We start from the raw sequence: 12,445 nt of genomic DNA on the forward strand, positions 1-12,445 counted from the left end.
TGAAGCAAGAGAATCAATAAGAATGATGTACACGCCTACTGGGTGGAAACAGACAACAGTGGGTGGTACCATGCATTGACTATAATAATGACTATGCATCCCAATGTATTTTGTGGGTAGTAGTGGGTAGTAGTAGTGGATAGTGAGGAGTATAGTATTGTTGTATTGGAGTTGTGTTGGATAGTTTTGGAGCTGTATATAGTAGAATAAAGTAGATCTTTTATTTAAGACTACTGAGTTGTCTGGTGTCTTGGGTGAAGCTACAAGAACCAGCTGGATCCTGAAGAAGGGTGAAGACTTCTGTGGAAGCAGAGAGTGAGAAGGCTTGGAGAGTTTGTCAGGGTCTTCAGCCTATTCTCTGTAACTCTGCTAAGCTATAACCACTGGCCAAAACTGGTCAGCGCGGTGCACAACCAGGTGGTGAGTTCAAGCCAGAGGTGAAGAGCTACAACTCCCATCATCCCTGACATTAAAAGCAATAGTACTGTAAATAAGATGAATATTTAAATAAACTAGATAAGTGAGAGAACCTGTGTAGCATAGTGGTTTGGGTGTCAGACTACAACTCTGGAGATCAGGGTTCGAATGCTGGCTCAGCCATGAAACCCACAGGGTTAAGTTGGGCAAGTCATGTTTTCGCATTCTCAGAGGAAGGCAATGGCAAACCTCCTCTGAACAAATCTTGCCAAGAAAAGCCATGATAGGTTTGCCTTAGGGTCTCCATAAGCCGGAAACTACTTGAAGGCACACAACAAGGCAGTGAGTCAGTGGATGGAGCTATTTTTTATGGCCGTTTGGTCTTTGCTCAATTGATAAGTTGGTCGTCCCCTTGATAAGAATATTAGTTGCTTTGCTAGGTGCTAAAGAAATACCTAGGGTACAGTTTTGCCAATTTCTATAAAAACCTAAACTGACATACTGCAGCAGCATGAAGTGGAATTTCCATAAAGCCCAACCTAGTCATTGTGACCAGCATATTGGCTTCTTTTTCTCCACTGGAAACCAAAGCTGCCTTGAGAGAGGTGATGTTCCATCCCAAGCGTTGCCATAGATACGTCCAGTCACAAAGCATCCAGCAGTGCTATTCAAGCCTTTCAGTGTCATTCAAGGGTAATTGGAAACAACAGGTCACTAAGCAGAGTGCCATAATTTGTTCAAATGCCCATTTGGTAGGGGTCACACTCACGAAACAAGGAAGGATACTGCACTGTTCATCTTCCTTGGGAAGAAGGCACTTGTCTCCAGAAGACGTGCAGCTCTCAGTCAGAATATCTGTTTATTTCTGTCTTTTGTAGCCTGATCCACCCTCCCAGGAGGCTCAGGGCATCACTCAGCCTTTTTATCTTCATAGCAACTTTGTGGTGTAGATCAGGCAAAGACAAAGAATACTTGGCTCAAGGTCGCTCAGTGAGCTTCATAACCAAGCTTCGATTTCACACAATAATATTCCTGCTTGTACTGGGCCAAGTACAGCCCTATGCAAGACACTATCTAAGTATGGCTCTAACAACGTCTCTTCCTTGTTAGGAGGATTGGCATTTCTTAATGTTAGGGAGGTTGTTTTCTGTCACTCTCATCCAGTAATCTTTAGGACTTAGTGGGTATTAATACTGCGAAACCTCACAGCATCCCCTCTATCTCTTCTGATGGGAAATCATTATCTTTTGAAGAAGATCTTTTGTTGGGTGCCAGCACATGCAGAGTCAATGTACTTTTTATAGTCTGCATTATCCCCTCAAATCTGAGAGAGGTACAGAACTTTACCAAAAACGTCTCTCTTGTTTCGCAGGTGCACATCCATCCCTTAATAGCTGTACCATCAAATGACAGTGTTCTGGGCAAGCATTCAAGTGAGGCTTGGGTCCCATCCACACACACCTTCTTTAACAATGGGCTTCCATTACACATCACAAACTACATTTTTGTATTATGGATTGTTTTTCTGAAGGATTCTCTTTGGAAAACACAAACCTGAACTACTCTCTGAACCATGTAAGTTCAGGTGTCATTCTTTGGATTCTCTCTCTCTCTCTCTCTCTCTCTCTGTGTGTGTGTGTGTGTGTGTGTGTGTGTGTGTACATATATTTCCCCATGCCTAATTGTGTTAGGCATACAGTAAAATAAAACAAAAGCAAAATCCACAAAACAGCAATATCTCTACTGACCAACAAAAATGCACAAAACACATCATTGGCTCCTAGTCATTGTCCGGTGTCTATATCCAACTGATATCTTCATTGCACTATTTCCTTGCAATTTTAAATCTCAAAACTTTCCAACCAGCCGGGCATTACATTGTCTGCTTCTGGGGCTGGCAACGTAACTTTCCATATAAGAACCTTCAAAGAATTCACAAAAGCACTTAACGGATTAACATTGCTTGTCTGCTCTCCAACTTGATAGGAAGATTTGGTGCCATTTTTTAATGTTTTAGGAGAATACAAACCCCACCACACATTTGGGAGGTGAGAATTAAATTATCCTTGGCACAGCTGGCTTTTGAAATATAGATGCAAAAAGCCAAGCAAATCTCAGCAGCCCTTAAGTTTCAGTAATACTTTGGCAAATCTGTTTCAAGTGGCATTTGCTTCAGTGAAAAACATCCAGATCATTATCTCCTAGTCTGTGTAATAATGCTAATCATATTTAAGCAATCCTACATGCATTTGAAAAACAACAACAACAAATCGTTTATCTTTGATAAATTTAGACTGTGTTTGGAAAACGATAGGTGTTCTAGACCAGGGAAATACATGCTACGTAACTCATTTCATATTATAAACAGTGCTTTATCACTGATTTTTTTTCTAGGATGCACCCCTGTAGGCATGCAGCTGTCTCTTCTGACTAACAGGCTACCATTCTTTTCCTAACACACAGGGTTGGGCCAGACTTATAGCAGATTTCCTACTATATACATAGGCATCAAGTCTTGATGGCTTCAAACCTACATTATGGAGGTAGAGAGTAATATTCTGCTTGCAGAGTTCTGTGAACTTCTGTTGGCTGTCAATGAGGGGAGAGAGGCAATTCAGACAATGAAGATGCAGCTGGTCTTGGCTCAGAAGATATAAGACACACTGGTGCACTCATGGGTGGAGTGCAATCTCCTTTATCTTCCCTTCAGAGCCCAGATCAGCCATCTCTTCATTGTATAAACTGCCTCCCCTTATTCCCTGCCCCTTGGTAAGCAGCAGCAGCCCCTTCCAGGGCTTGAAAATTGCAGGGGATGAGATTTTTGGACAGGACAAAAAGGGCCTCACCACATGTAAAAAGAGAAATATATGCACATATGTTACTAACATGATACCATCCACTGATATTAATAGGGCTAATTTATTTTATTTACTTCAGTAAACTTCTCTCTTTAGGAGAGAAGTCATTATCATTTCTCTTTAGGAGAGAAGACATTATCTTCTCTCTTTAGGAGAGTAACATAGGAATCAGTGATCAGTAAGTACATTTTCCGTCTTCCAAAACTGCTGTTCTAAGGAAGTTTAATGAAGTAGTTTCCAGTATTGGTTGGAAGGACTGGACAGTTTCCAGTATGGTTGGAAGGGCTGCTCTCTAACTCTAAGACTTTCTGGCTAACATTGCTGAGAAGTGAGAAGAAGGGCACATGAAACTTCCTACAAATGAAGGTGGAGAAGCAGAACCTTTTAAGGAAGGTTGGAGAAAAGTATGAAGGCAGAAGGCCAGCCATTACTACTCCTAAAGCAAGTAAAACGGGGAGGGGATAACTTGCAGCCACAGCTGAGAAGCTTTGGACAGAGGTACGGTGTTGAACTGTTTTACTGCCTACTCAATCACCAAGCCCTCCCTTGCCATCCCAGAGTTCACTTTTATATATGTGACTAGGGATGCCATATCCTGCCAGCAGGCGGGACAGTCCTGTTTTTGGTGGTACCAGCCCAGTCCTGGTCCGGTTCCCACCAATTCCTGGCTTTGGGGCCACCCCTGGGCCGGGCCCGCTCATGCGGCCATTGCTGCGGCCGCTCATGAGGGCGGGCGGCCAGCCACCTCCTCCTCCGCCTGCGACCGCGCCAGGCAGTTACCTGGGCCGCAGCCGGCAGCAGTGCACACTTGCCCCGCTTGTGCGCCCGTGTGCAAGGACTAAAAAGGGAGCTCATCCCTTTGACGCTGGCTGGCCAATGGCAGAACAGTGGGGGCAGGGCTGTTTCCAGCCCTAGTCTGCCATTGGCCAGCATCAAGTAGGAGGCAGAACCGAGGAATAGAACGACTCTGGGCCACAGGGAGGGGAAAGGGCTCTTTCCTGGCGCATGGCGCCAAGAAGGAGAAGGAGGTGGTGGTGGGTGCCCATTTCCTAAGGTTTTTTTCCTAAAGTGTTTTTTTTGTGTGTGTGTGTGTGTATTTTTGGTGCTTTTAAGGTTAACAAGTCTGCCTTGTTGTGACAATGATAGTGGTGATGATGATGATGGTGATATTGATATCAGCCAGCCTCTGAGGCATGGCCAATGTAAGTTGCTCTGATTTTTATAAACTCATAAGCAGTGAAGAAAAATCAAAGTACCTTGACTAAGTACACACTTCTGAGAAGAACAGTTGGTGTAAGAAACCTGAAACTGAGGGCAAATCTACTTCTTGTTAAACCACCTTGACATGTTAAATATGCATAGCCATGTTAACCCATGTTAAGTGTTAAACTCAAAGGGTTTGGTTATGGAATAAGCCTCTGAAATATGCAAGAGATTGCCATGTTAAATAAAACCATATTCAATGCCCAAATGTGCTGCCGTGTGTGTTTTGGAATGGGGGAGGGTTGGTTAGAAAGGGAAGTACATTTCTGCCATCTGTCTAGGAATAATGCCAAAATTTCCTCCATTTTGAGCATGCCTAATAAACATGTGTTTATATTAATGCTTTTTTAAAAAAAATTAGTTGTTCGCATGCCCTCCATTTTAAAAATATGTCCTACATTTGGGGGGCTAAATTTTCTCCTACATTTGTCTTACATTTTTTATATTTGTCCCAGTTTGGAGGTTGACAGTTATGGCAACTCTATATGAGACAGATGCTCAGATCTGAAACATGGAAATGGAAAAATGAGCTGGTAGGGGACTTTCAGGAGAAATCCAAAGATTTGTGTAAAGTTTCTGGGAACATTATTTTTTATTTTGTAACTTCCAGAATGCTTTAATCCAAAAAAGGAACTGTTGCAAGCTCTCCCCCATCACTCAAAACTTACTCACAGCAAACTGCACTCTTCCAATCTAGATTTGCAAAGGAGAAACAGAAAGTGGCTTAAATACTTGAGGCTAGGGAGAAAGGATTTACTCTAGCCTTGCTAGGAAGGAATTCCAGAGTATATAGGACAAGCTTCCTTCTCAGTGGCTGTTCCTAGATTACAGAACTCCCTTGCCAGGGAGTTCTAGCGTGGGTCCCTCCTTTGCTGTTGTTTCATTGTTAAGTGAAAACTTTTCTATTCCAGCAAATGTTTTGGAACTGATTGTTTGATATAATGAATTTTCTGTTTCAGTGCCTTGAATCTATGCTTTAAAATTAATGTTCTATATGGTTTTAATTCTACAGACCATTTGATATTATTTTCCTCTTGACTTTTTGTATGTTTTAGCTATATGTGGCTATGTTTTACAGAATAAAATGCATCTCATTTTATTCTGTAATCCACCCTGAGTCCACTCTTCGGGAGAATGAAGGATATAAAGAAAGAAAGTAATTGATTGGATGATTGATTGATTATAGCCAAGAAAAGTTGACCTTTTTGATCTGACACAATCAGCCAAGCCACAGCAACTCTCTCCTCCCAATATCACTCCCATTTTCATTATCAAATCCTGAGAAACTGAATCTTATACTATCTATAAAATTTAGAGGACCAGATACTCCAAGAGCAGATGTCCGGTTGTGATGCATGCTGTGTTGTGCAGGCTGATGTAAGCATGCAGTCTGAGGGAAAGGGTTTTTTTTTGGGGGGGGGGGTCAATGCAGAAGAGAAGAGAAGAGAATAGGTAGGTTTTTTCTTCTTCTAAACAGATGTTGCACCAGTAAACACATTTCCTAGCCCCCACTGGAAACATGTAAATAAATGTCATAGAGTCCATAGGTACATCAAATGGTTCTTGCTAGCTCTATTTGAAGACTTTCTTTTCTCTGCCTCTCATACAATTCATACCCTAACTGAAAATAGTAAATTAGAAGGTTTCCTCTTAAGAAATACACATTATTAAGACGTTGTAACTTGGGAGTGTTTGTGCATACTGTAATACCTCTGTGCATCTGAGAGTCTTTATATAAAGCGCTTTCCTTTCTCCCAGAAGCTATATTATCTCTTATTTATTTATACATGAAAAGGAAAACTAAGGATGAATTATACTTTAGTTATATTTTTTCAGCATGATTCGCTTGCATATTTATATGCAGGAATGTCGCATGGTGTACTAATCTGAATCTATCTGAATGTTAATTTTCCAACTGTGCTGTATGGCTCATGACAACCACCTGCTCAAAATTCGCTGCTTTCTCTTAATAAGCCCAATAAAAATTAAAGTCAAGCACACACAGAAAAAATCTGTAGATAATAGAAGTGATAAAGTTGTTTATATTTCTGTGCTGAATGTTTTGTACCGTGGAACTTCTAATGCCCTAATTACAGAATACAGCTCAGGATGAAAAAGGCAAGTTTGCAACCTTTGATAAAGATCATTTTTCTCAGAATGCCTAGCTGAGTTGACTCCATCATAATAGCTGCATGTTTTTATACACAGTGGGAAAGCTAATGTTCTCTAAAGGTGGGTGGGCTGCAGGCAGGAAATTCTGGTCTTGGCCTTTTATAGCTTTTCATCCTCTCTGTAGCTTTGCTGTAGATTTGGTTAAAATGCTATTTTTCATAAGAAACTGGGAGGCATAAGAAAGAGGAGGTTGACCTTTCTCCAGCTCAGAGTCATACATCTCAAAAGCATAAAAGTGATAAGCAAAGCTTCACTAAAAGTTATTGCAACCCTTGCAAAACAACTGACCAAAATAGGGAGGTACTGGTCCATTCTGAAAGGATGGCACAAGTAAAGGCCTTCCTTGGGGGAAAATAATACATCGTCAGTTAGGTCCTAGTATAACAGAGCCAACATGGTGTAGTGGTTTGAGCGATGGACTAGGAGACCAGGGTTTGAATCCCATGTTAGACCTTTTTTTAAAAAAAATAAGAACTTTTAAAAAATACTTCTTAATGTTTATGTTTTTTTAAACAAGCAATTCTAAAGACTTGTAACGGCCTCATAGCTTAGGTCAGTCAGTCCATATGATACTGCCCTCTACATGAGGGACTGCACAAAATCAGCTCTCATGTTGCAAGTGCGACTGCTGAACTGGCCTTAAGACTAAGATCTCTCACTGGATCACATTCTCTCCCAGAACTCTATCTCCCACAGAAAAGGCAAAAACTGGGAGTAATTCTGGTTGTTGGCTGTTTGGACATTTGGAGGAAGTCAGAAGATATGGGGTTTTTTTTTGGTGAGGTTTTTGGGCTATGTTCTGGAAGAGTTTATTTCTGACGTTTCACCAGCATCTGTGGCTGGCATCTTCAGAGAAGATTCATTCTTTGAAGATGCCAGCCACAGATGCTGGCAAAACGTCAGGAAGAAACTCTTCTAGAACATGGCCACATAGCTAGAAAAACCCACAAAAAACTATGGATGCCGGCCACGAAAGCCTTCGACTTCACATCAGAAGATATAGTCACTACTACTTACCCAACATTTTCTGCATCTTCATCACACTCTGCCCTGTACTTGCAAACTCCACATTTGGAATGTTTTCTATGAACTTCAGTCCCAGAGCCTTCATATTCTAAAAGAAAAAAAACATGGAACAGGATTATCTAAAGCAGTTTAACAACAACAACAACAACAACAACAGATGCTCAGTTTTGTACTACTGGTCACTTTGATTTCCTCCAAAGAGCTTGGGTGGTTTGCATGGAATCATTACATTTTATTCTCATCTTCACCCCATGAGGCTGAGAGCTAGCAACTAACGGGTCATCTACATTGTAGAAATAGTCCAGTTTGGCAACACTTTAAGTGCTGTAGCTCCATCTTAGGAACTTTTGGGATTTATAGCTAGCTTTATAAGGTCTTTAGCCTTTTCTGTCAAAAAGTACTGGTGCCTCACAAAACTGCAAAGCCCAGGATTGTGTAGGTTAGCGCTATGGCAGTTAAAAAGATGTCCAAATGCATTACTTCTACAGTGTAGCTGCACCCTAACTCACAGCTTCTGCTGTGTGAACCTCATGACTGGATTTCAGATTTTTAGGAACAACTATCCACCATGCTACACTAACTTCCCTCATTAGCCTAGTGATGCCTATGCATGAACTTTGTCATTTGAATACAGTATATAAATATATGGCCGATATAATTTATTTGATAATAGCTACCTAAATCTAAATATCTAAGAGCAGTTCTGAATGATAATCTATGAAAAACAAAAACAGCTGTAGTGTGTGTAGCCTTCAAGTTGCCTATTGACTTATGGCAAACCCATGAATTACATAGGGTTTTCTTAGGCAAGAAATACTCAGTGGTGGTCTGCCAGTTCTTTCCTCTGAAATATAGCCCACAGCACCTGGTATTCACTGGCAGTCTCCCGGCCAAACAGTGACCATGGCTGACCCTGCTTAGCTTCCTAGAACTAAATGGCTGTAAATTTTCACGCATATACTTCTGCCAATACAATGAATGTAATTTTAGTATAGTGAAATAGCAGCAGATTTTTTTTGCTTTGGAATTACATAAAGAATATTCCTCTCCTTTGGACTTCTCCATATATAAAGCTAGTTTAAGCATAACACCAAATCATAAATAAGTATTTTGATTATATGAATGAAACTAGTATCCCTTGATTTCGTCCCTTCCCCCTTGTACTATATCAGGTGATTCAAATTTTATGTTTTCTATATAACATTTAATAAATTTTAATATTTTTTTAGACTGTAAGCCCAAGGGCAGGGAAATGTCTAATTAGTATTATTATTATTATTATTATTATTATTATTATTATCTATTTCCCGCTTCTCCCTTCAGATCGAATTTAACTATCTGTAAGCCTTTCTGAGAGTCTTTCAGAACGAGGGATGAAAAAACATCCATTGCATTGGTGCTGCAGCAATTGGTGTGTGCAAATGTTTACAAAACAGAAGTGCCAAGTTCTTGTCAGTCATTTCCACGCCTTTTCGCTAACTGACTAGCACTTTAGAAAGACAGGTGCAAGTTTATTCCTTACCAAGCAATTGGACAGAGTGCTGTCTGCATTGCTTACCTTATATTTCCCTAAGTAAAAAGCTGGAGCCAGAGGTTACCAAACCAAAATTAAACATAAATCCCACTGATTATAGTGACAGAACTAAACTTGGCTCCATCAAATGAGAATTCCAAAGACCTGGAAAAGCTGCAGAAAGTACTCCTCAAGCTCTCCAGATCTATAATAGCACAACCACAACTGATCAAAATCTAGTGTATCAAAGCTTTCTGTGTGACTATTAAGCATGCTTTAGCACTGTTTTATGTTCAAGATGTTCATCATACTTCTTGCTCTTTACAACAAATCAGTAAGCAAGGTAAGTAGTCTTATCCATATGTTATGACTGGGCCAGGGGGCTGATACTCAAGAGATTGTGGTTTGCCTGTTGCTGCCTAGTGAATTTGGACCACAGGCAATTTTTGATAGGCAACTTTTAGAATTATAATTCACTCCCTTAGTCATTATGCTACACCAGCTCTTAAATAAGCTGCTCTCAGTTGGGATGATTTTCTTAATATGTTTCTGCATTTCAAAAGAACATGTTTTTTTAAATGTATGTGTACATACATGTATATGTACATATACCCACACACATGTCTATAAACACACATTATACAAACACACATATAAACACACATGCAAATGCCAATCTAAACTTCTAATGGCAACAGGGAACTGTTGTGCCCAGTGAATGCAAGAGACAGATGGTAGGCAGCTGAGCAGCACATGGTGGTTATCAATTTATTAATTACTAAAAGCAATCTGCCAGAGAGCCAGCCTGATCACCACCACACTTTACCAACCAAATTTTAGAAGGAGGGAATTTGAAATAATTTATTTCAATAATAATTAACACGACTATCTGTATTGCAAGCATGTCATTCCCCCAGCTTGAGAGCCTAGACTGATCAATTGCCATCTGTCTGCAATTAAATCTGGGATATTTTCTAAGTATCTAAATTAAACTTTGTTTAGGTAAACAAGCACATGCTGTGGTTAGTGTTACAAGAAAAGAATAAGAAATTAAACTGAATGGCAAATGAGTATTATGCCACTACAGCAGCACAGAACAGGGTTAGCAGGTCACCTCCTGGAGATTCATTCTAAGAGTCCAGACGCTGTAAAACATGCTTCTCCAGCTGTCCCCTTAGTGCCCGCATGAATATCTCCCATTTGCCTACTGGAAAAGGAAGTGGGCAAAGAAAACGGGGCTGTAGGTAGGCACGATGGCAGCCTATTTCACAGCTAAGCTGTTGAAGAGATATGGGCTAATTCACATGTAACATTAAACTATTGTTTACCACAGGGATAAGAATCATAAGGTTTGCAGGTTGCATGCAGTCCCCAAGGCTGTCTCATGGATCCCAAGATTCTGTTCTTTCCCCAGCTGAATTTTTGTTCTGCCAGCAGAGGAAAGAACTGGCAAAATCACCTCTGAATATTTCTTGCCTAAGAAAACCCTATGAAATTTATGAGGTCAGCGTAAGTTGACAGGTGACATAAAGACACATATACATACACAAAAATAACTGAATTGGCATTGCTGGAAGATGTTACAGGGTGGTCGTCCTGCATAATCTTAACACTTAAAGCTCTCAGACTTCTTTTCAAACTGAAAATGAATTTTTACACACTAGAAACATTTTTTTCACCACAAAGAGGAGGCTCTGTATGGCCACAGTGGGTCCTGATGTTTAGGAAATTATCCCCCAGGCCACACAAAGTCAACCCATTTTCATGGGAAAAACTGTTATAATTTGCCAATAAACTGCCATCTGTGTTCTGTGTTCTAGAAATCAAGAGTTTAAAAGATTGCTCACTAAGTAACAGACATATCCAATGTGGATGTTTGAATCCTGCTCTATAACAGACCTGAATAAGACAAAATAAGATAAGAGGGAAACAACACATATTAGCCAGCTTCTCCAAGAGAGACTGCCTATGAAGTCCCACAGCTGGGAAAAAGAAAGTTAGCATTGGTTTCTCAGATGTAGCATCTCCAAGAGAGACAAGAAATACATCTAAAGATGGCAGGAAGCCAGAGTAGACATTTTGGACTGATCAAAACCTTCCTTTTGCAAACGTAGGGTTTCTAAGATATGACTGAGTGAGAAATCAGATAAACAGATGTCTGTAATAGCTATAAAAGCTGCCAGACTCCAGCACATAGGGGCCACTTAGTCCCAGGCAACTGAGCCTGTCTGCTACACTGATGCAATCCCTAGAATGGGGAAAAAAACCTTTCATAATACTCTGCCTAAAATGCTGCTTGACCAATATGAGTTAAAATATTTCCTGAAACAATGATTATAGTTATGCTGAAATTACTGGAGATGTGGAAATGTTACCTAATACCGATACATACATAATGTCCATTTTGATGGCAGCTGAAATGTGAGATATATGATTCTCATGCAGTACAAACTTTGTATAAATTGGTATTTATTACCACAGAAATATAGCAAAGGACCTAGACTATGTAATGTCTATGAAAAAGAATGTAGGTAGAGTGAAATGTCTTCTTTCACATCATGAATCTTCACAAGGGGTGTATGTGCATAAGCTGATTCTTTTGCTTGATAGTTTTATAAAACAATTATAAAGCTGCATGTTTATTCTCTTATAACATACGTTTCCTTGCAATGAGGGTGACCTATCTACTGACAATACTGTAGTTTGCAACTAGGGGTCTCCAAATGACAAAAATGGTAGTATAAGGGGGTGTTCTCACTTAAGATTTGAAACGATTTAAAATACACCGTTTTTAATAAAACCGATTCCAAATAACCCTGGTTTTATCCCGCGTTCCAAATCACTTTTTTTCTTCGTTCTCATTTACCAATTGATTCACTTTAAGTGATCTGCTGTCGTTCCTATTCCAATAAAACGGTGTATATATAAACTGGATTTTAGCCTTATTTCGTTCCCACTCACCATTTTGGGGCTGTCAATCAAAGCAATGTCATCATAACGTCACTTTTAAATTTCGCGGTTTGTTATAAAAGAGCCAATGAGGAGGCGCTTAAAGTGCCTGAGTCCTGCAATTATTCGTGGGAAGGATGGTTGAGGGAGAGAAAACTGCCTCCCCAAAGCACTTCTGCTGCCTTGGAAGAAAGACCCCAGGCTGGGGCAGGCTGCAGGCAAAGCAAATTTAGGGAAAGCTGCTCTT

General features: G+C 40.2%; 1 protein-coding gene across 1 annotated transcript in view; it reads right to left on the minus strand.

Moving 5' to 3' along the window:
* The window catches only part of TMEFF1 (transmembrane protein with EGF like and two follistatin like domains 1), a 105,115-nt gene that overhangs the window by 23,298 nt on the left and 69,372 nt on the right, over window positions 1–12,445 (minus strand). The window contains exon 5 of the mRNA XM_042461902.1: window positions 7,728–7,824. Coding sequence (XP_042317836.1) covers window positions 7,728–7,824 — 97 coding nt within the window. The remainder of the gene's footprint in view (window positions 1–7,727; window positions 7,825–12,445) is intronic.

The sequence above is a fragment of the Sceloporus undulatus genome, chromosome 4 (assembly GCF_019175285.1).
Source record: "Sceloporus undulatus isolate JIND9_A2432 ecotype Alabama chromosome 4, SceUnd_v1.1, whole genome shotgun sequence".
NCBI classification, from domain to species: Eukaryota; Metazoa; Chordata; class Lepidosauria; order Squamata; family Phrynosomatidae; genus Sceloporus; species Sceloporus undulatus.